Source organism: Lipotes vexillifer, unplaced genomic scaffold (genome assembly GCF_000442215.2).
Source record: "Lipotes vexillifer unplaced genomic scaffold, Lipotes_vexillifer_v1.1 scaffold330, whole genome shotgun sequence".
NCBI lineage: Eukaryota > Metazoa > Chordata > Mammalia > Artiodactyla > Lipotidae > Lipotes > Lipotes vexillifer.
Genome location: NW_006775627.1, coordinates 1,470,687 through 1,495,933, shown reverse-complemented (window position 1 = coordinate 1,495,933; position 25,247 = coordinate 1,470,687). Strand labels below are relative to the sequence as shown.

Genomic DNA, 25,247 nt, shown 5'->3' with positions numbered 1-25,247 from the left:
AAATAAATGGCAACACATAGGTTTTACTTGTTGTGGAAATATCCTTGAACTGTCACCAGAAGACTTGGATTCTAGTTCTAGTTCTGCCACAAACAATTTTTGAGGGCCTGTTTTAGTTTCAGGAGGCTAGGCTCAGTGATCCTTAGGATTTCTGCTTTGAAAATTTGTAATTCTATGAAATAAATATCAGAAGAGTATGGCAGCCCTCTGTATCTAAATCATTACCTACACTTAATTTTTTTCAACAACGTGTTTTATTTATTTAATTAATTAATTTTTTTGCCGCACTATGTGGCATGTGGGATCTTAGTTCCCTGACCAGGGATTGAACCTGTGCTCCCTGCGTTGGGACCTGGAGTCTTAACCACTGGACTGCCAGGGAAGTCCTTACATTTAAATTTGACATGAATCATCAGAGAACCTGTATTTTTCTTACCCTCATGCCTTCAAACCGGGATAAAGCCCTCAGCGGTCTTAAAGCTCTTAATGTCCGTAGGGATTTGATGGCACCAAGTTCTGAGTAACCGAGAGCATTGGCTACCAAGCTAACCAAAGAAACCTAAAGAAGAAACAAATATCAATCAGTCCACCAAGAATATATCTATTCTTTAGTGCCAACCAAATAAAACTTCAGACATACCTTGGCAGCCTTCATATTCCACATAGTGCGATCATCTTACATTGCCAGCCTCATATCATATTATTGCTTTTCTTATCAGTGAAACTGGAGTCTTTGCCCATTTATATAAACATCTGTAAACCCCTTCAGTTAGATATTTTACCCATGGAGCCCTTTTCAACCTGTGCATACACCACTGATGATTTGGGATTTGATTCAAAAGCCATATGCTCTACGGATCTGTGCTTAATATCATTGATTAGAAATCATGCTTTGCTTCCAAATTTATGTAATATCTTGGTTATGTGTATTGGAGGCATTGACCATGTAATAGAGTCAATAGGTTAGATATCTTCTCTCCCCTTCCAGGTCACATTAACTTTTTATGGGCTGAGATGAAGCATTTTTCTTTTAACGTTCCTAATAATGTCTGGTTGAATATGTTTTAGTCAATATATGTTGGATAAATAAAAAAAGAATAAAATATAACCTGGAAAAACATTTTATCAGACCACATAGTTTCATAGTAATGAAAAATATTTTATCTAAACTACTGGACTTACAATTTAAAATACAGTACTTCTCATTCAGAATGATAATACATCTTTCTGATATTTACACAAATGCTAAATTTTACTTAAATATATGAAAGGTTAAAGAAGACATGTCTCTTTTGGGAGGAAGAGACTTTATTTGCTTTTATTTTCTTTCAATATAATAACATTTATTGAAAATTTACTATATGTTAGGTTCTGTTCTGAGTGTCTTACATGTATAAATCTCAAGAAGTAGGTACTATTACTTTTACCTTTTCACCAGTGAGGAAGTTGAGTTTCCCCCACACTCCCCCCTTCAGAAAAAAAAAAAAAGGATGTACAGGTAGAAAGAGGTGAAGTTAGAATCCAAGTGATCTGACTTCAAAACCATATCTCAACCTTTTTCCTCCATTATCAAAAATTCATTCTTAATCTGAACCACAGAACACAGAAAATGACTTGTATGATTATCTTCTCAATTCTTGCAAGGATTTTATATTACTAGTCCTCTTCTTGATGCATCGGAGAGAGGTTAATTTACTACATCCACTGGATGGCTTAAGGATCATGGTGTAAAGGTGACACCAAAACCAGAACCGAGACTTTACAGGCAAATGGAGCCACTGTCCCCTCATTATTTAATTTAACATACATCTTGCAGAATTGAACAGAAAAATAAATGACTTGAATGTTAAACTTCACTAGTGGCAGCATAATTTATCGAGCTATTCATTTCTGTCTAGTGTTCGCTGCTACAGAAGAGTGGAAAGATGGGGAAAGTTATTATCAGAGAACGCACAGGCTTCTATATTCTGGGCTCATTTGCCTCCGGAAGCATTCACAGCTTCTTTAAGTTTCTGGAGCTGCTTTCTGAAGACTTCCCTCATCTTCCCAACCAAGTCCTGAGACTTGGGCATTTAAAGGGAAGTGGCTGCAAATTTCTCAAGACCCTGATGTAAGGAAGCTCACGCTTTGAAAGGAAAAGAAAGGTAATGGTCAGAACCAGGAGGTTCTGGAAGAATAGCAAGTTGTGGGTTCAAAGCTGAGAGGTACCACTTGCACACTGGGGTGGCTCTGTGTGTTGCTAGAGAAGCTGCATTTTAGTGAACTGCCCTCTTTTAATGGACTTCATGTCATTTTGTGTAGGACAAAAACTCATCTTATTGAGTTAAGTATTGTGAAAAACTTAATATGCTTTAAAGGCAATTTTGAAATAAATAGTTTTAAAGATTTTCAGCATACTTAAAATTGGAAGATGATGCCTTATGTTGGTGGGGTGCTTTAAAACTTACAGTGATCTTTTTCACTCATTATCTGTGTCTGAGAGTAGTCAAATGACTAGTCCAAGAAAAGGTAGCAAGGGGCAAGCACATAACTGGAATTTCTGTTTTCAAGTCCAGTGTGTTTCCCATCTCAGCAACTTTGTCCTCGACCTTACAATACACAGTGTTTTAATCTTAGTCTCTTATGCTAAACACAAAAGGCATTCTTCCTAATGTGTGCAAAGTGTAACAGAAACTCTTTGCCAAACACTGAATTTTTAGTACAAATTTACATGATTCTAGATACCTTACTACCCAGAAAATATATGAAACCACAGGGGGTGGTTTAGTTGTCATCCACACCCTTCCACAGTCCTGTGGCAGTTGAGACTGAGAAGGAAGGGAATAATGCAGGAGGGAGTTGACGGTTCTGAAGAAGACCCTGGAAGTCCTGTGATTGTTTAATGAACTAAGTGATATGAATTTATTTCCCTTAAAATGGCTAAAGATAATTTTTTAAGTTCAGTATAAGCAGTTAAAAGATTAAAACCATATGATCACCTCCATACATCGAGATGATACATTTCATTGCAAAGCCTTGCTTAATTTTTGATGGAGAAATTTAGAAGCATTCTCATTAAAACCAGAAATAAACAAAATATGTCCACTATCAACATTATTATTTAACACTTTCTGAAAAAGAAATAAGAGCTATAACAATCAGAAAAGTGGAAGAAGCCATTATTTACATATATGTTATTGTTGACCTCAAAAAATCAGGGGAATAAAGTGAAAAACTACTGTAAACAATAATATAATTATTTTTGGTTGTAATATATTTTATCATATTAATTTTTTAAAGTTTATATGTGTCTTTTGAAACTACACAAACTTTAAAATATTAACAAGGAAAAATAAAAGTATAAGAATAATCTAAAATATTGTTTTAAGAAGAAGAGCAATCAGAAAGGACAAATTCAGGCTTCCCTGGTGGCGCAGTGGTTAAGAGTCTGCTTGCCGATGCAGGGGACGCGGGTTCGTGTCCCGGTCCGGGAGGATCCCGCGTGCCGCGGAGCGGCTGGGCCCGTGAGCCATGGCCGCTGAGCCTGCGCATCCTGACCTTGTGCTCCGCAACGGGAGAGGCCACAGCGGTGAGAGGCCCGCGTACCACAAAAAAAAAAAAAAAAAAAAAAAGGACAAATTCCACCTGATATTAAAGCTAATTATAGATCTACAATAATTAAAGCTGTCATATTAGTAGACAAAGAAGTGAATTAAACAAACCCAAATTAGACGCAAGGCATACTGGCATACCAAGATTTAGCACATAGAAAAGGGTAGCATTTTAAATGACAGGTGAAAGAAACAACTACAATGAGAAACCATTTTGAGGAAGATAGAATTGGAGTCTCACCTCACACCTTACACCAAAATAAGTTCCAGACTGATCAAAAATTCAAACATAAAAATGGATGAAGAAACAAAACTCAAACAGTTAAAGCTGAGGGAAAAAGCATGTCAAAATGTTTTAATAATCTTTAAAGCAAATGGTCTTCTAAGCATGAGAAAAACCAAAAAGGGAGAAAAAGGCTGATAAATTTGACTAAACCAATATGAAAACATTTTCACATGACAAAAAAAAAGCTCAAGAGACAAAAGCCCAAATCAAAATAGTCATACCACATGTGACAAAATAGTAAATTTCCTTAATGTAAAAGGAGGTCCTACAAATCAGTAACAAAAAGGTCATTAACCAAATAGTATGACATACAAATTCCCTCTAAACTTTCATTTTAATATATTTGTTTGAACAACATATTTATTTATACTCCTTATTGAAATTTAACTTGAAGGAAAGCAAAAGAATACAAAGAGAATGCAAGAAGAGACAAGAAGGAAGAGAGTTTTAAAAAAATTCTGGAGTTTGAAAAAATAAAGCACACCGGAATGATTACTTTCTCAGCAGAGCAAAAACAGCAGCAGAAACCCAGAAGTAAGTCAGATTGTTCTAATGGACTCTGAAAAGGCTCTGGACATGGAGGCCCTGTGTTCTTCTAAAACAGGCGGTAATGGATGGCACTGAAAACAGAATCGATTCAAAGTCTCTGTATAGGGAAGCTGGACATTCTTGAGTCCCTTCACCCACCCTTCTCCAGCCCTGCCAGAGAGCAGAATGGAGTAATACTCCTTCACGGCTAACAAAGTAAAATCTGTATTTGTTACAGAGGTCAGAACGTAGCAACAATAATCCACATTGTGGTTGGGTTTCCTTGTGAGACCACGAAAGCCTCTTTAATACATCATGCAATGGAGGGTTTTCCATTAATAGTACCATAGGGTTTAAATAGCATGTAGACTAACTCAGTATTTCTTAGAGAAGGGCACCTAGAGTTTCAGATTGCTAAGTGCATACCTCCTTCCTTCTACTCCAGAACAGTCGGCTAAGCAGCTTCTAAAATGGGGCTCAGGTGATGGTGAGGGAACAGGTACAAAATCTTCCATGGAAGTGGTGGCAGAGGGCTCTTAACGAAGATGGGAGGTTGGGGATACTGGAGATGGCAGGATTTGATCAGCTGGGATGGGTAAGGTTTATGGTAGGAATGGAGTGAAGACCATCCAGTGTCTGAGAAGTGAAGAGCAGTTCGTATGCAATGTCAGTCAGGAATGCAAGTCCTTACACTTTTATGTAACGGAAGTCTGTAACTCAAGGCTGCCTCTTTGCTTTTGACATTCTCCTACTTTTATCTTAGGCTTTTATAGTTTATTTATTTGTCTATAACTTTTTACATGATTAGAAAATTCATAATGCTCACCAGACATGTAAAAGTGAGCATCTTGGTAATTACGGTATTTGTGGCAGAGGGAAACTGGAGATAATCTAAGTGCTCATTCCTGGGGAATGGATGAGTAAATTCTGGTGGTGCATCGCTGGGGACTGCATGGTGGCATGTAGACACCATGGATTCCATAGGAATTTCATTGAAATATTGCAAACACCATTTTTTTAAAAATGAGGACTTTGAATCAGGTGATTTCTAAGTTTACTTCCTTGCCGGGAATTCCATAATTCAGTAATTTCAAGATGATTAAAGCAATATAACGCTATATGTTATTCATGTTGAGAAGATAAATCACAGTATCTTTACTAATGGAGGCATCATCTTTAATCAAGTACTCTACTGGTAAAATACTGGTAAAAGTGCTAGTCTGATTGATAGTGAGCATGATTACTTATGGGGTATGTAATTGTGAATCTGTCCTTAGGTTTAGTTATTGTTTTTTTCTAGGAAAATAGGAATTGTTTTTAACATTTTACTTAATGAACATATGTTATATAGTCACTTAATAGCTAAGTAATTACTCCGTGTCTCAGTTTCCTCATCTACAAAATTGGGATCATAACAGTGGATACCTCAGTGGTTGTTGTGATGATTAAATGAATTAAAGCAAAGGTTAATCGTTATTAATATTATACATGAGAGCCCCTATCTGCCTTCAGTGTCACTGCTTAGAATCTTAGCAGTGATGAGCTGGTACGATATCCCATGGGAAGGCTTTTAGAAAAAGAGACATGTGGATCTTCCTAAGGGAGATGTTTAACGAGGTCATGACTAGAGGCAGGGAGAACATTTATAAAGCAGCTCAGTGCTTTGTGACCACCTAGAGGGGTGGGATAGGGAGGGTGGGAGGGAGACGCAAGAGGGAGGACATATGGGGATATATGTATATGTATATCTGATTCACTTTGTTATAAAGCAGAAACTAACACACCATTTTAAAGCAATTATACCCCAATAAAGATGTTAAAAGAAAAAAAAGCCATTGCTTGGTCTAGTTAGTCATTGTGATGTTGGTGTGTTGTTGATGAGGAGGGTCCAGACCTCCAATTCATTTTTTAGTTGGTAATTTGAAGTAGAATTTGCTGATTGATTGACTGTGAGGGGTGAAAGAAAGGGAGAGGCTGAAGATGACATTTAGCTTAGCTTCATAAATATACCACTACCAGACTAAACAGGACATTCAGGAAGAAATGCATGACTGGAGGGAAAAAGTAATGAATGTACTCAGTCAGGAGGAGGATCAGTAGGTATTATCTAGGAAGCAATTAGAAATGTGAATTGGGGTTTAAGGAAAGACCAGTATTGGCTAAAAGTCATAATCTTTTAAAAACTGGAATATAGAATTTATGCTATTAAATTATCTCTTTAAACCTAGCCAGTGAAAAAATTTTCTTATTAATAAATTGATAATGCTAAAAGAATTAAATTCTTCCTGAAAAGGAACAAAGTGAGTCATTCCTATTAGGAGACATTTGTAGAAAAAGTCAAAGCACATACTAGACTGTTTACATGGAAGTATGTTTGAAGAGAGATCAGAAATTGATATGAAATGACAATAATTTATAGCTATTCAGTTCCTTTACCTCAAAGTTTTTAATTTAATCAAATATTTCCACAAGAGCTCCAGGTGAAATTCAAGGCAGGTGTGTCCATATTAGCAAGGCATCTTATTGTTTTCATTCACCACCACCAAAGGCAGCCACCTTCAGAGTGTAATGTGGGAACTCTGACTAGTGCAACATGACATTTTACATATATCTGTGCTCTGTTGAAAAATATGGGGCAAAGAAAGAGCACAGCGCTAGACAGAGGTACCTCTGACCTAATAGCTGTGTGACATCTCTAAACCTCATTTTATCAGTAGCAAAATAGAGATAAAAATAAGAATTACATCACAGGATTGTTAAGAGGATTAATAAATACTGTATAATTAAAAAGAGATAATTGATAATGAGGTTGGTAATGTAGGGGTTAGGAAGCACAGTCATTAGAGCCAAACTCCTTGGTTACAAAATCCAGCTTAGTCTCTTTCTTATTTACTGTGTTTACAAGTAACAACTTTTCTTTGTCTTAGTTTCCCCATCTGCAAAATGAGAATAATTATGGTTTCTAACTCATAGAGTTTTGAAGATTAGATGAATTAACGTATGTAAAGTGATTTTAGCAGCAATTGTACACAGTAAGCATTAAATCAGGGTTACCAGTTTTCTTTATTATTAGGTAAGGCTCTGAATTAGTGCTATTCCCACAGTAAGTGTTCAGGAAGTGCTAGGCATCTTATTGTGGCTACTAATATTAATAACAATTCTGGCTTCATTATTGAGGATGCTGATATGTCAAAAATAAATGTCAAGAACAGCCAGGATCACTGGATTCTAGAGGTTGATGGCAATTGTTAATACATATTAGAATCAGAAAATGTCCCTATTCTGCTTTTGTTCACTTCAGCAGAGCAGCTGATGAGGATTCTAAGGAGCCCTTGAGCAAGCAGGATGTCTGAGTAGCAGACATCAAGCATCTCATTTCAACCACATCAGCAACCTGTGCTGTCTCTAAAGTGGAAATTACTTGTGGGCAATAAATATTTCATGATGGTTGAATCTTTACCAAGAGTGTGTTTTGGAAACACTGGCACCTTAGGATAATTTAGAACCAAATTTGAAGTTGTCATGATAGATGCTCAATGAATTTTCTTAGGGATGACACTTATGCAAAAATCCATAAGGACCACAAGAAATGTGAATTTTTTTCAATAAATTATGATCACATGTTTAATTCATTCTATGGATAATAATAGCATCTAAAGTATAGCTTGTATAGTTATAATACAGGATAGTTTGGTTTTCATATGAATATAGTATCTTTTGCCTTTGGATAGGAGAAAATAATTATACAGAGTTAGAAAAAGTGGTCCATCTAGTGTGCGATTCTGACAGCAAAGGCATGGGTTAAGTTGTCCTACTTGATTCCAACCTGAATTATCATACTTGCTGTCTCTATCTCTTGGCCTCCATTCTTCCTCAACCTTACCAATATTTCTAGTACTTTATCCCCATACTTCCATGAGACATCTCTTAACTATGACAGCAATGACATCCATTCTGCCAAATGTAAGTGTCATTTCTCAGTACTCATGTCACTTGACCTCCTTGCGGCCTTTTGATCACAAAATTGATCACCTCTCCTTTGGAAAAACCCAACTATCCTCCTCTGGGCTTCTGTGATACCATGTATATTTTGTTTTCCTTTTTCTTCTAATTGCTACTTCTCAATCTAATTTACTGGTTCCTTCTCCTTTGCCCAACTTCTAAATGTTGAAGTGTCTCCAGAGTTTGGTCTGGGCTCTTTTGTTTGTCAGCTTGCATTCTCTGCCTAGGTGAGCTAATCCGGGTTCATGATTTCAAATGTCATCTCTTTCCTGATGACTGCCAAATCCATAATCAGGTGTTAGATTCTCTTCAGAACTCGAGACTTGGGTAAAACTCACCGTGTACTCTTGAATGTCTAATTGGCATCTCAAACTTAGTACATCCCTCTTCCACCTACCATCTGCTTGCCCTGTCAAGCCTGTTTTCTGATCTTATCCATTCCAGTTAATGGTTTCATCTTCTACCCATTTGTTCAGATTGAAAGAAACTCTATTGAATTCTCCTTTTTCTTCATGTCATACATCCCGTTCATCAGTAAGTCTCATTGCCTTAGTCTAAGACATAATCTTCTCTTTCCTAGATTATTAACACAGCTCCCTAATTGGTCTCCCTGCTTTGACTTTTTTGCTGTTCCTTCACCATAGCCAGATGTGATAATTTAAAAACAGTAGAACAGATCCCTGCTCACCCTTTCTCCCTTGAGTTTCCCATCGCAACTGTAATCAATATACATTAAATTACATAATATGTACAATAGACATTAAATTACAGTAAAACATGAACTTCTTACCATGGCCTCTAGGTGCCTTTCTGAATTCAGTGTCTATTACTCTTGCCCGTGTTTCATCACACACAGCACAACAGTTTTCCTTCTGTCTCTTGAGTGTCCCTGGCTCATACTTTGGCGCCTTGAGATTGTTCTTTTCTATTCCCTCAGGTCTTCAAATAACTGTCCCATTGTTATAGACTGAATGTTTATGTCCCCCCCAAAATTCATATGTTGAAACCTAAACCCCAGTGTGAAGGTATTTGGAGGTGGGGTCTTTGGGAGGGTATTAGGTCATGAAGGCAGAGCCCTCATGAATGGGATTAGTGCCCTTATTTATAAAAGACACCCCAGAGAGCTTGCTTGCCCCTTCCTGTATGTGAAGACACAGCGAGAAGACTGCTGCCTATGAATCAGGAAGCAGGCTCTCACCAGACACTGAATCTGCTGGTGCTTTATTCTGGGACTTTGCAGCCTCCAGAACTGTGAGAAATAAATTCTGTTGTTTACAGGTCACTAAGTCTATGGTATTATGTTACAGCAGCCCACAGGTACTGAGACACTATTTCTCATCATTTACCTCATCAAAGACACCTTCCATAGAAACTCTGGGTAAAACTCTCCTGCTCCCCACTCTGCAGTCATTCTCTATCCTCTTATCCTGTTTTCTTTCATAGCAGTGATCACCATCTGCTTTTATCTTATTTTTGGATTTTATTTGTTTACATCTTTACTGTCTGTTCCAGTCTCTCTTAGAGTGTTAGATCCTGTAGATCTAACAGGGCTTGATTTGTCTTGTTCATATCTTCTTTATCTAAAATAGCATGTGGCCCTTATTAGGTGCTCAAAATATTTATTAGACAAATGAATGAATGTTAACGGAGGTTGGAGAGATAACCCAATACCTTTATTTTTAGGTAGGGAATTGAAGATAGATAAATTTTACATAGATAAATTTCTCCAGGTTTAAAAGTGGATTTCTTCTGGTTTGAAGTTACTTCACTTATACTTCAGTTTTTGGGGTTTTGCTTTGTTTTGTTTTGAGCTTTCTGTGACTGCTTAGTTGGTATAGCAATCTATCTTATGGACTGTGAAACCCTTTTAAGTATGTTTTACTTGTACTTTCAAAAACTGTTTTAACTCTATGTTTACTTTAGCTTATTGGACCCAGTGGTCTGAGAACAAGTTGTTAGTTGAGGTTACATGAATTCACATATTGTAGTCCCTGCTTTGGGAAAAGAAGAAGATAGATCCATTTAAGATTACATAACTTGCCCAAAGTTACCCAGTTCCATTTTACTAATTTAAACTTACTAAAAGGGAAGTAATTTGGGGGGCACCATTCTTTGACATTATTCTGTAGCTAACTAAGTGTCTATATTAGCTTTCTAAGGATTCAAACATGATATAAAACCTTGACAGATTTTTGCATTACATTTATTTCTTCTATGTGAGGGAAATACACAGACTTAAGTACAATGTAGTAAGTGTTTCAGTGAATGTAAATTTTTCAGTAAATGAAAATATTTTAGTAAATTTCAGAATTTTCTGGAGAAGTTCTATCACATTTGTAAGTGATCTGCATACATGACAAAAGTTTTTTGAACCAGAGAATATTATGTGTTTCGTGTCCCATCATTTCAGGGAAAAGCTGGAGATCATAAATGCTGAATTCCAAAGCCAGTATGAAAATATAAATATAACATTTGTATGAGTTAGATAAGAAATCTGTAGGATAAAGGAGCACTGAATTGAGAATTAGGAAATTAGGACACTAATCTCAACTTTGTTACTAAGCAGTTGTACTATCTAAGGAAAATTCTTCAAACTGAGGCTTTAGTTTACAATAAATTGTTTAGAAGACTGTGTAGAATAGAGCATAGATATTCTTTAAGGTCCGTTCAATCTGCAGAATATGAAAATATTAAACTTCCCTGTTTGGAAGCTTTTCAGGACAGTATTGAGATTCATCTCTGTTATTCATTAAAGACCAGACACGGAAGGTTGGAAGTCATTTCTGATCTATTAATAGTGACTTGGCACCAGATTTTGTCTCAACTCAAAGGGTTGAACACATTTTGGTTATAGAACTTCGAGTGTATATGTATGGGAGAAAGGGGAGTAGAATTTAGATAGGCCCACACTTGTCAAAGACGATAAAAAGAATGAATGCACACATAATGACAATCATTGATTCATAGTGGCAAGCGTTAGAACTAAAAATAAAGTGCTTTATAATTGCTGGGAAACAGCTAGAGATAGTGCTTAAAGCACCTTTTTGAGGTGGAGGAGGCTGAGAAGCCTTGTGCAATGGAACATCACAGACTACAAAGGACCAGTTGACTCTCATTTTGCCCCAGTGCCTCTCCATTGCTTGGAATAAAAAAGTAGGCTGCAAGTCAGACAGGTCTTGTTATTGGCAATGTTCCTGTGACTATTCACCTCAGGGTAATCAGATTCAGAACAGGGCTTCTACACCTATCTCTTTGCATGGTAAATATTTCATTAGCTACTGAGATATCTAACTACTGATTTAAGAATGGAAAAACATTTTATTGTCTCTGTGGGTTTGTGGCTGAATGAATACAGTGAATAGGTTATTTTAACATTATTTAGTAACATACACTCTAGTAAGGGATTAGAGTGCAATTCTGACAATTCCTGGCCCCAAATATGTCTTGATTTTACCTCCTGGAGATATTTTTTTTCAATTGAACTGTTAATAAGCTAGATCTGTCAATTAACAGATTTTTAGCTATTCCTTACCTTGAGATCCTTAATTTTCAGAAAAAGAAGAGCTATTTGCTTGTGGCCTAGAACAACTCTCTCTGTGTTTTCTCTTACCACTGTCCACATTTTTAGGACCTTTTCTACTGCTTTCCCATGAGACTTACCTCATTTTTGCATTTTTTTGTAGTTTTTTAAAAAGATAATTGCATAATTGTGTCAGAATTAGTGAAACTAGGGTCTAATTAAAGTCAAGGTTTTAATTATAGAAATATATGAAATGCCAAACTTGCCTCTTTTAAGAATAATTTCATAAAAATCACTTAGGATACTTACATCGACAATCAAGAAATCTAGCCAGCACCAGGCATTAGTGAAATAGGTTTGAAATCCATAAGCTACCCATTTGAGAAGCATTTCCAGGATGAATATATAAGTGAAGACCTTGTCAGCATATTCTAGCATGGTTTTGATAGTTTTTCGTTGTTCAATGTATATATCTTCAAAAGCCTGTGAATCAAGAATGCTTTTATTTTATTTGAATGGCTTGCCTCCACCCAAATACTTGATAAAATTCTAAGTAGAATGCTTGGCACAAAGCACTAATTTGATAAATATTGGCTAGTATCAGACAAATGTGGAACCAGACGAAATCTAAAGACTAAAACTCATGGAAAATGTTGGCAAGAAAATGTCAGTATCTTTACTGATTGAGTTTGTGCTTTCTTCTCTGCCTCTCACCCCAAAATCTGTATCTCAATTACTTCTACAAAGACATGCTTTTAGAGAAGTAATATGAACTCAGAAAATATCTAGAAGTTCTGTTAACGAGGGATAGACTTGGCCTATTCCAACCTTACTTTCATCAATTCTCTGAATGATCTGGCTCATTTTGAAAGAATAAATTGATTAGACATAAAAAAATACACTTTTAGTCCATAAATATTACTATGATTATTTGGGAGAACTGGATGGGATTTGACATGGAAGGTAATGTAGTTAGAGAATGTCCCTGGAAATGGTTGTCTCAGTAAGGAAAACATCTGTTAGAAAAGCACCAGACGAGAAATTCCATCTGGCTGCTCGTGGTTCTAATTTATTCTGTAATGAATTTTGCATAGTTAAACCCTGGGTGCCAAGCTCTGCAAGGTACAAATATACCTCTTGTTTTGCTCTTTAAACTAAGTGTATGCTTCTGGTATTTTTGGAGATAAGCTATTTCACTAGAACCTGATTCTTGCCAATAATGCGTTACACTTACCAAAGCACCACTACTGAGAAGGATCATGAAGACAATGAAAGTCTCAAACCAGTTGTGTTCAACAATGCTATAGCAGGTTTTCCGCAGATTCCACCAGACTTTTCCTTTGCCTTCTTCTATACTTACTTGACAGAATGGAAACTTTTTAATACATCCTAAAAGATAACATTAAATATAATAAATTAGAAAAATATATTTCAATCTTAAATAGGAAGAAATAAACTTTGTTCCTCCCTCCCCAGTCCTAGTCTCAGATCATCATTTTATATAGCAACTGGCTATGTCATCCCTTAGTTATCTTCAGCATCCCTCCTGTATAGTGAATCATTCTCAGACTTACATATCAGCCAGCTACGTAGAATCAAAGAATTACTTTACCAGGAGCTGCTTGAGTATAAATGGTTCCATTCTTTAACCCTGCTTAGGATCTCTCTCTGCCTCAAGGCCTATCATGGACAAGAACATCTCTCAGGTTTGGGGAAAAACTGCATATTCAAATTGTTTATTCATTTTTTGATGTGATCCTGGATTTTTACACACTTCTTTTCACACAGAAAATTCCCCTGTCTCCCAAGGTATCATCCACTGTCAGTTTTCCCAAGCTATTTATTTTCAGCCTCAGTGCTTTTCTTAGTCATACCTATGACTCATCTTGTCAGTCAGTATCTCTCTTCCTTTGTCCTCCCGCTCTTAGCTTTCATGTTATTTCTAAACTTCCATCCACTCTTCTGCTCTGAGTTACTACTTATGGGATTCAATCCAATCACACTGAATCAGCAAACCTTTATTGATTTGTGTGCTAGCCACTGTACTGGTCACTGTGAGAATAACTGCTGGTCTCCCTGACAAGGCTCTAGAGCACATCTATATCCCCAAACAGCTCTGGTCACAGCCCAAATTAACCACATTTGAAACTGTTAGAGATGGAGTGTAATTATTGCAGCATCTATAAATCAAATCACAACATTGCCAATGAGGTCTGAAGGGATTGTTTTATCAATAATGAGATGATGTTCCAGAATGCCATTTATCTTCTAGGATTCACTTCTCCACATTCTGGAGGATGAAAAAAAGGATGTGTCAAATTATCTTAATTGTCCAGGCACAGTAGCTGCTATAGTATAATCAGGAAATACAGATAAATTAACTTTTTGGAAGAAAAGAGGAAAACAAAGATAAATATGCCTTCACCATTTCTTTGAAATATTTCCTTCAAATGAGGTATATTTAGTCTCTAAGGAAAGAAGGGAGATTGCATTTAACCATATTGGAGCTTGTTTACCTTCAGTAAAACAAGCTTCTGGCTTAAGGTCTTCCTCGGGTTCAGTTTCAGCTTGTTCACCTTCTCGGGGCAGAGCAACATCAACTGTACTTCCTTCAGATGAGCTGGTTGCATTTAATTTCTGGAAACAAAACCACATTGCAAAGATTTGATTTTTCTCCCCTTTTATTCAGCTAATTTGGAAATGCTCTGTGATGGTGTGAAAAAATGATGGTGGTAGTGATAGCATTTGACTCTGTTAACAGTACTGATAATTGTGTACTAATACTTTAACATACTTGAAGTCCTATTGTTTAAAACAATGTAACTACTAAGTTGATTCAGACAAAAAATGGTTAGACAGCGTTCAACGTGGGTGATTTGGGAGTGATTTTACTGATTAACTTGTTTATGATCTCTATTTGTCTATGGATGCCATATGAAAATAATTTAATACATCAACACTCAGGCCAAATCAAGAATAGCTTGATAAAAGTTTGGTATGCTGACATTCACTATTGATTATATTAATTAAAATGCTTCAAATCAAATTGTAATTTCCACTCTTCAATGGAAATTTTCAGAGGGCAAAGAACATTACCAGTTTTCTGTAACTACTGTCCATGTTTCTGTAATTTTAGAAAGGAAGAGTGGCACATTAACATTAGTCACAGTCATTATAGTTCAACTTTGAGCTATATTTTTCTCTGGCTTACATAATTTTCTTTTTACTTTACTAGCAGAAAAATGATAGATCTTTCTCTTTCTCTCCCTTTTTTGAACTGCTTAAATGAATTCAATACTTGCCAAAGAATTCTAAACGAAATGGAAATTTCTTCATAAATGACATTGTTCAAAATCTGTATAGACTTTCATTAGGAGCATATTCTGAATTCAACATGTGATCAGGCTGTGAATTTTTCCTTTAAAAAAATTATTGTGACATGCCACGTGGCTAGGAAGAGCCACTTTAGTGTTGCAAGAATAAATATCTAATAAGTACTCTGATACCACTTGGGATGACATTATGGATGTGCAATGCTTTATGAAAAGTGATGCAAAGATATGACATACAGCACAACCCAGGGAATGTAAAACTTTTAGAATGAAAGAACATGGACACGTTAATGGTTTCAAAGTCCCCATTAACTTTAGTAGCTGAGTGATAGGGTCACTCTGCCCTAACCCTCTGAAAGAGTTAATGTGTTACTGAAAAATACCTGGATAACTCCCTAAGCATCAGTCATATTGGAGGAAATTTGACTCAAAATTCTTGATTTTTTGAAATCACCATGCAAATGTAGTTTAACACTTTATAACATGAACATGGAAGAGTAGTATCCAGATGATATTTTCTGTGGTATTACTTTGAGGGTGACGTTAACCATGTCCAATTAAATATATTATGAAAGTCACCCTAAGTCAAAATATAATTCTATAATAAAATATCTCCTAGTCTGGAGTATGCTAAAGAGAGACTAGGCCATCGATTATGGCCTATGGTTCTTAGGATCATTAGAGTACAAGAATTTTTACCGTTAAAATCCTCTACTTTTTGGAGAGGTGGAAGGTAAAGACATATTTTATTCACTCAGGATTTTTCTGCTTCTTACAGCCAGAATATCTTTATTCTTTTAAGAAAACCCCAGGAAAGCTACTGCTGGATAGAATTGCAGCAGCTTCTGGTATAACCAAGAAAATACTAGATAATTCTTCCCTTCCAATTTCATTGGTGGTTTATGGGTTGGACACTGACATTTGATGAGTGGCAGCAATAATATCCACTGTATAAATAAAACCAGTAAGAAACCAAATTATTTTGAGGTTAGTTATAAAAAGCTTCATGTTTCTTCTTCCTTTTGGCCAATCCAAACTGAATAATTTCTTCTGAGCCTGGTCATGTTCCACCTTTTCCATGAAGCCTTTCTTTCTTATGATTTCTCCATGCTAAATTTTATAGAATGTTTTACCCATAATACTTGTTTGCTTTGATCAAATATTCTCATAAATATATATATAAATTATATATATACATAAAATTGTATATTTGTGTACATAAAAATGTACACACATACACAAATATACATCTATACACCAAAAGATCCAAGCATAGAATAGACACTAAATGGTTATGTTGAATTTATGAAAAATGAATGATTGAATGCATTTTGTTATTACTCTTATAGAGAGAATTATAGTGTTTAGATAATTTGATCTCTTCATTTTGATATGTAACTCAATTGTGGCCTTTGCAGAAGTCTGTTTAATTGTATTAGAAAATGCATTTTCTTAATGAATAGGAATTATTAACGATATTTTAGTGATAAAAACACATATTTCCAAAATGTTTCTCTAAAATATTGGCAGACATTCAATAAAGAAATCTGAAGGAAGAAAGTAATAAGTATATATGTATACACACACAAATACACATATACTTTTCCATTTGAAAACTTTAGAAAATATACTCACCCTTCACTTCTTATTTTACCACTGTTAATACAGTTGTGAAATGTTCAATTTTTTGCATTATAATTCTCTGCCATGTATTACACAAGTGTCATATATTTAAATACAAATATTTAAAGCAAATCCTTTACAGCACAAGTAATGGTAGCCATTAATCTGAATGACAGTTATATCCACCGTTTACCAAGTATTGACCTCTGGATGTGTCTTTGTTATTGGTACTGTCTTTAGATTGTAAACTTTTGTGAATGTGTTTAGTATGTTAAAATACAAATAACTTCAATTTTCTAAATGGCTGTGGAGGTAATGTACATTGTAAAGAAGAGAGTGTCCGTGTGTGAGTTAGTTTACCTCTATCTGCCTGGCATTATGAAGCATAGCATGTCTTTTGAAAACAGACAAGGAAAAAAACTCTGCATGTATTCTGCTCTTCTCAAATGAGCAGAACCCATTTTACATGCGGAATTGCTTCACCGTTATCCAGGAGTTTTTCTGATTATAAGGATAAGCTCATTAACCTTATGCTCTGCAAAACTCCTTAAGGAACGTTTAGACAGAGACTTGATGAACAAAGGTTTAAAAAATAGTTGGTAGGCTAGTGTTTCTGCCACTGAAAGTGTTTTGTGAGAGGCTCCTTTTCCTATGAAAGTTGGCATAAAGTTAATTCCTGCTAGTTGGAGAGTCAGGCTTATTCATGGTGTAATCTTCATAGGCCACATTTTTATCATAAGAAGGTACATATACTTTATCCTATGAAGTTATAAAAATATTGTATCAACTACATAAACGTTTTAAAGTTGTGAATTTACCTACATTTATAAATTAAAGCTTAGACTGTGTTTTTATTAAGTTACAACAACTTACCAATTAAGATATACTGCCTGATAAGCTTTAGTCACTGGAAACATAAAGAATTTTACTGCTTTATTTTTAAATTTTGAAATTTATATCCTAGAAAACTACTTAAGCATTTAAAATTCTATACATGGATATAATACTATCTTCATAATCTAAACATTTCTAATTAAGTTCAACATTTTGGCATTCATACTCTTGTAGAGGGTAGTTTGTCATACATTTTATCATAGCCATACCAAAATGACTTCCAAATTTTATTTAAAAACACATAACTGATTTAAAAGCAGGTGACTGATGATAAATACAAAGAATAACTTACTTTCTTTAAATTGCCATAGCTGTGCTACTAAAATGATAAAAAACAAAGATAGCTGAAATGAAATTTTCCACATTAAGGAACTTGATGACTATACTAAATAACTAAAATTAATACTTGTTCTGAAGTAGTTGTAAAAATGTAATTAGGTATATAGGCATAACAGTAGAAAGCTTCCATATAAAACCACATAGTACAAGCTCATCACTTGTTTTCTTGTACTGTTTTCTCCCTATCCGTCCAATATTTTATGGCATTAAGGCTAGATTCTTCCATCCCTTGTGGAAACTACTGAGTCTACAGAGGAATGATGACTTATGCTCTACAAATGCACACTGGAAAGCAGGTTTGAAGATGCAACATTCTCCAGGCCTAATTCAGCCACAGGAAGCATGCCTGGCTGAAGCAGAAGCCCGGCGCAATGCTGTGGAAGCCGCACGCTGGTCCAAGAACCATGTTCTCAAAGACATGGTACCTGAATGTGAAGTTTTCAAGGTTAGCTGCAAATACTACTTGTAAGAAATGACAGAATCAGCACCCAGAAAGGCCATTTTCCCCCGATAACATGAACTTATATAGAAATCCCCCCTTATGGCGAATATTGCTCAATTTGTATCCAATTAAATAGTGAAATTTAACTTTCAGAAATGGAAGAGAATGTTAGCAACTGGCCTACTTCCACCGAAATGCGCTCACATTTCATTTATTTTCAGTCAGCTATCAAATGTTTGACTCTCACAAACTGCTATATGATTCAAAAGGCAAAAATAAAAGATTCAGCCATTACAGACTGCCTTTAAAATCTAGCCATTTCTTTCAAAACTTCTGGGTTTTGTCTTGAAAGTAAAAGAAGAAAATCTTTTGGTTACACAGTCTATCAGGGCCTTAGTCTGATCTTTTGGATATGCATATCCATATCTTGACTTATATTTCATTTGAAGGACAGGTAGCCACACAGTGAGGTCACTGGGCTGCATATCCAAGGCAGGAGGAACACGACTTTAGTTTGGCCTTAACATATTTTAAATGTGTAACACCCCTGATGCACCTTTTATTTAAAAGAGCCTTACTATGAACATAATATAGGAAACTGACAATAATTATATGGTAGTTGAGGAATAAGGTAAAAGGACATCCAGCAGGCAAAAGAAAAAGCTGGTTTATGTTAAGAAGATAATAAAAAAATTTCCATCTAAACTTGCCTTAATTTTTATTTCAGCAGAAGTACACTGAAGCACCAAAACCTTTCTCTAAAGGTCGAGATAGGTTTAAAATGGCTATTCACACTCCCATCTGTGCCTCTGAAAGAGTTGTGTCACATTCAGTTTCTCAGAGAGCATTTGGAAGACACTGAGAACGTAACAGAAATAGGAAGCTAGAGGTATTCTCCCATTGCTCTCCAGATTCTGAAAACGGAGCACAGGGCCTTTTCTAGAAGGGTACGTGCTTGGGACCTTAGTCAAGCATCATTTTCAAAGTTTCCATAACGACTTTGAAAAAGAGGGAATCCTGTTATAAACATGGTGTAAAAGATAATTTTCCAGTACCATTTAATTCTGCCCTGCTTGTGAAGAAAAAATAATCAGATTTTCTTCAATGACTAATAATCTTGTTTTACTCCTAAAACTAAAAAGTCATTTTAAGTAAAATTACGTAAATCACCAGGGGCTGTATTTTAGAAAATTTTTTGTTTATAATTTTATGTCTGAATTTGTTTCATTTTACAGCTAATTCTCAGTTATCCCTAAAGAAGAAGGGAGTATGTATAAATTAAACCTACAGACAAACCCCAAGCTCTAATTAGGTTTTTTTTTTTTTTCACCAAAAGCCTTGAAAACTGCTAATACTCATGAACTTTTCACTTTTGCTTTTTAATTTGCCTTCAAGAACACTCACTCTGGGGAATTCCCTGGCGGTCCAGTGGTTAAGACTCAGGCTTTCATTGCTGTGGACCCGGCTTTGATCCCTGGTCAGGGAACTAAGATCCCACAAGCCGTGTGATGTGCCCAAAAACAAACAAATAAGAACACTCACTCTGGCTGTGATTCCAGTAACAGGAGAAAGTTGAGTCAAGAGAATAAACTAAAGATTTATTTCATCCACAAACCTACAGCAATTTTTGGAGATATCCTTTATTCCTCATAAAACTATAATCAATAATTAATAATCCAAAGTAGGAAATTTTCCAAGTCTCTTTTTTGCCTGCTCAGTTTTGGGTAGAACATTTAGGGAGAAATTAATGTAGATCAGGGAAATTTAAAAAAATGGGTACACTGAACCAATTACTTAATATTAAGATGCAATGAACTTTTCCTACCCTGTATCATGATGCTTTTCATTTTTTAATTACAGTGATCACTTAGGGTTTGGCAGACACATGACTTAACAACTTCCCCAAACTACATGAAAATCCAAGATATGTGGTGCCCAAATGTATACAGACTATGGCCCTTCATATCCAAAATCTCATGATCACCTTACTCTTTTTTTTTTTTAATGGAGGCTTTCCCCCAAAACATGAAAGCAGACATTTCTATCTGGAGCACATGAATTGGATGGGTTGAAAATTATATTCATAGATCTGAATATAATGATCTGAAAATAGCAACACTGTCAAACAAACCCTGTGAGGCTCATTTTGGTAATACAGTTTACTTATAAGGGCTGAATCAACAACAACAAAAAGTTGTGGTCTTATTTTAATGAAATAAAAGCAGAAAAAAAATGCATCCTCTCAAGTTCTTAACTATTTTGAACTTTAAACATTTCTATCATGTTTTAAAATAGATATAAATCCTATAGAGCATGCAATTACTGCTTTTAAAAGCCTAAACAGACTAAACTGGAAAGTCATTAACAGAATCAAAAACGGTGTTGGGACTGCCCGTCTTGCCTGACCATGCTGTGATGTGTCACACGATTCAGCAGAGAGCAGCTGGGCACGTCTAGCACTTCCTTGCCATGGCAGGGGAAGGAACGTAGCTGAGTAGCATGCAGGCCAGTCAAAATTTATTTAGAAAGTGATTGTACGTGTACAACTTGCTTGGGTAACCTGGGCAAAAGTGGTGGCACGAGCCTCTGGCTGGTTAAAAAACACCAGAGTTTCATTCTTGAAGGCTCCAGCTTGATTTTACCCCTGTGAGAAGTAAGAATGGTAAGCAGTGAAGGTCACAGTATGATATTCCTAGATTGAGCTTTGGAATTCAACTTCAAATATGCTTCCTAAGAGCATTTATTCTATATCCTTCACCTGGGAAGACAATGAAACCTTTTAAGAACTAAATTGTAAAAAATCCATAATTATATAAAAATGTCAAGAAATCATGTTTATATAAAAACAAAATTCTACATTATATCTTGTCATAAGATATATACAATTCCAAGGTTTTACAAAATAAAAGGATCACTATTTTGAAATCCATGCCTTCAATTTCCTTAAAATTTTTTTCATGCAAAACTTTATGTTCGTTTCCATACCAGTCTGTTTATGTTACTGGTGCATGTAATAGATACACATATATAAAATATGTATTACATAATATAATAACAGCAATTCATATTTTTATCTCTAAAAACTTTTAGAGATCATTTCTCCCCAACTGTGGTATAGCTAGATATTTTGAAAATGAATGGAAGCAATAGAGCAGCTAGAGTTTTCAAATACTATCTAAATTAATGATTAAATTGCCTCTTCTTAAAGCAGAAATGTGTTGCAAATTTTTTTTTCTTTTCTTTCTTCCTTTCTTTTGATATGTATTTCTGTTAGGTTTAACTTGTATGGTTTTTCACTTTGTCAGCAAAGAGAAAGGATATTTTGTGTCCCCCAAAGCGCAGCCCAATGTTCTTTATCTACTTGTGTTCAAAAAACTAAGAAGCGCGAACCAATATGCCACTTTATGGATACGTTATTTTTAATTTTTTTTGTGTGTGTGTATGAGTGTGTGTGTGCAATAGCTAATAAAAAATAACAACCCAGCCAACATAAATGTGAATCTGATATGTGACCTGTGTTCAATGCCAGCAGTTTTCAGAAATTTCAGATCAAAGCTGAACTTCGCTGGAATTTATTTAAATCTATTCTATAATGCTGATTTTTACTTTTATTTTTGAAAACAGTGTACAGTTGACCCTGGGACGACACAGGTTTGAACTGTGCAGGTCCACTTACACACAGATTTTTTTCAATAGTAAATACTACAGCTACAGGATCCTCAGTTGGCTGAATTTGTAGATGTGGGAGTGCAGATATGAAATCATGTATATGGAGGGGCAACTGTAAATTATACTCGGATTTTCAACTGGATGTAGGGTTGACACCCCTAACTCCTGTGTTTTTCAAGGGTCAACTGTACTTTTAAACTTTGTGTGAGCATACGTGACAATTGCCCTATTATTCTTGCAAGGTTTTTCTGGTACTAATTTAAAAAATCATCCACATAAAACTTACTGCTGAATTTAATTTTACTGTGCAAAATAATTTGAAATTTTATCCTAACTTTATAAAAGTTTTAATTTTATATTTACTTTTAAGTATTTTACCTCTAATATATCTGTATACTTTAAACAATTTTATTACATTCTGTAATTGGATTCCATGTATCCAAAATTAGCTTGGAAGAGGACAGATGATTATAAAAAAAAAAATCACCCAATAAACAATTTTTGTTCAGATAATAAAATATTTTCAAGGACTTGAAAATAAAGACATTGTATCTCATTGTTCCAAGTTTATGATTTTTTAGTCAGTAAAAAAAAGGACATGACAATGAGGTAGTATTCTCCTAAAGCAATAATTTGAAATATCTATGGACATCATAGAGTTTTTTTTTTTTTTTTTTAACATCTTTATTGGAGTATAACTGCTTTACAATGTTGTGTTAGTTTCTCCTGTATAACAAAGTGAGTTTTTGAAGTATTCTGGAAAACAACTTTTTGGTAAAAAGAAATTAAGATATATCACTTCCATGAGTGCAGTGAGATGAAACCTGTGATGTTAACATAGCAAATGTTTCTCTGCCTCTTTGGCTTTTCTATCTCTTCTTGACCCCAAACTAGTCTTGTCCCTAGTCTTCCCTTATTTTCTCTTTGTAATTACTTCTTTAGGGAACTCCTCTATTTTCAAGGAATCAGATAATTATGAAATCTGCGTTATTAAATCTATTTTTAAACCCTGACTGCTCATTCAGTCTCTCGTTCTCACTATATCCCACTTCTAATTCAGTATGTCCCAATTGAATTCTTTCTCTTCCCCCATAAACCTGGTAACCTTCTTAAAAAGGCCATTTCAGACAGTTGCATCACCATTTTCCCAATTTCTCAGATTCTTTACTAGGTTGCTCAAAAGCCAGTTAGTCTCAGTTCCCATACTTATTACCGTAGCCCAGAATTCTGTCACCTCATTATTATCAAATGATTGTTACCACATTCCCCAAGATAACAGTTCTCACTCTAAACGGTTTTACTTATTGCTATCAAATAAATTTTCCTAAAACATCACTTTCCTATTGCTTTTCACCTGCTTGAGAACAAATAGCACCTTATTGACTATGCAGCCAATTCCAAGCTCCTTGACTTACTTCAAAGACTGTATAATCTGAAACTACCTTACTCACCCATGCATATTTTTCCAGTCTTTTCAACCAATACTTTATACATGCTGATTATTTCACTGCTGCACCTTAACACTAAGCTCACTCTAACTCTGGCTTTTGTTTAGTAAGTTTCTGCTTTTTGCTTTCTGTTCATGTATTTGACCCACATTTTGAGGCCTACTTTAATTTTATCTCTTCCGTTTAACAATTTGCTATGTTCTTGCTGTTCTCAATACTTGTATAATCTTGTATTCAGTCCTACAGGATCAAACTTTTTAATAGGTTTTTAATAATTTCGTGAGTTAGTATTAGCTTCCTCAAAGATGTTGAGATTTCCCTGAAGGGGGTTATGTTATGAATCTCTCCTTTAACTCTTCCTTACCCTTAGTATCCAGCAGAGTGCTGAATTCACAAAAGTGCTCAATAAATGCCTGTTAATTAATTGATGATTTTCTTAAATAAATCTATGTCAAGTAATGGAAAATAAAATTAGAATTGAATCCTTATTTTATCAGAATGAGCAACACATAAATTAGAATTGAACTCTCTAAGTAGACTTTGAGTGGAATTTTGGAGAAAGAATGTTGTACCTCATTTTGTGTGTATTTTTACCTTTTTCAAAATATTTTCAAATTTACCATTATAATATATCTCAGAAGCTCTGAAATGCCTGAAAAAAAGGATCGGGAGGCCATTAGTTGTGACACTGTCAACTATTTACTACTTATACAAATTCTGTTGACATATTACTAAAAAAAGAAAGTTCCAAGATATGCAAATATGCTCACAGAATCAGACATCATTTGTCTGATTCCTATGGTGTCAATATTTATACCCTCTTGCTAAAACCTGTCTTTTATAACCCTGTACTAGACTTAACTTCCTACTTCCTACTGGTATATCAGAAGTCTATAAATAAGTAATAATAAAAAATTTAATCCTGTTCTGCACAATGCAGAATTGCAAAATTAATACCACTAAGCTACTATCATAGGATCCTATGAATTTTAATCCTACAGGAGGAACAATTTCCTTTCTTTTCTTTTAAATAAATAGTAATATGACAGTAAGAACAGCTTTCCAGTCTACAGTTTAACTGTAATCCTTAAGTAGAGTTTTTCTAAATAGTTCTTACTATTTCCAAGTTAATCTGGAAGACCTTATAGATTTGCTCATCCTTGACTGGGCAAAATGTAATCAGTACTACTTTTAATTTCCTAATATGTGTAAAATTTTAATAAATGAATAATACTCTTATCATAGGCAATAAAAGGTTTAGAGGAGAACAAAAAGTACACAAAACTTTCACATTAAAAAAAATCATAGCAAAACTTAATATATTATAGAAAGTAAGGAGATAACACTTTAACAACGATCAATAGATTACGGTTCATTGTTTTTTTTTCTAAAGAGCCTAATCGAATGTAGAATAGAATGTATTAAATAAAATCTGTTTTTTTGAAGGCCACATCTTTTAATCAGACTTTCAAACTATCAAGAAGATGAATATACTAATTATTCAGAATGATGATTTTCTGTGGAAAGTTGGAATTTCAATGGATGGAATTCTCAAAAAAGAATATCTCATAATT

The 25,247-nt window shown here is 35.0% G+C and overlaps 1 protein-coding gene across 4 annotated transcripts in view; it reads right to left on the bottom strand.

The window, feature by feature from the left end:
* Window positions 1–25,247, bottom strand: part of LOC103089747 (sodium channel protein type 3 subunit alpha) — an 83,128-nt gene that overhangs the window by 9,328 nt on the left and 48,553 nt on the right. For all 4 annotated transcript variants that reach the window (XM_007450064.1, XM_007450067.1, XM_007450065.1 and 1 more), the window contains exons 17-20: window positions 14,443–14,563; window positions 13,161–13,315; window positions 12,236–12,409; window positions 437–559 (exon numbers count right to left, since the gene is read on the bottom strand). In XM_007450064.1, coding sequence (XP_007450126.1) covers window positions 437–559; window positions 12,236–12,409; window positions 13,161–13,315; window positions 14,443–14,563 — 573 coding nt within the window. The remainder of the gene's footprint in view (window positions 1–436; window positions 560–12,235; window positions 12,410–13,160; window positions 13,316–14,442; window positions 14,564–25,247) is intronic.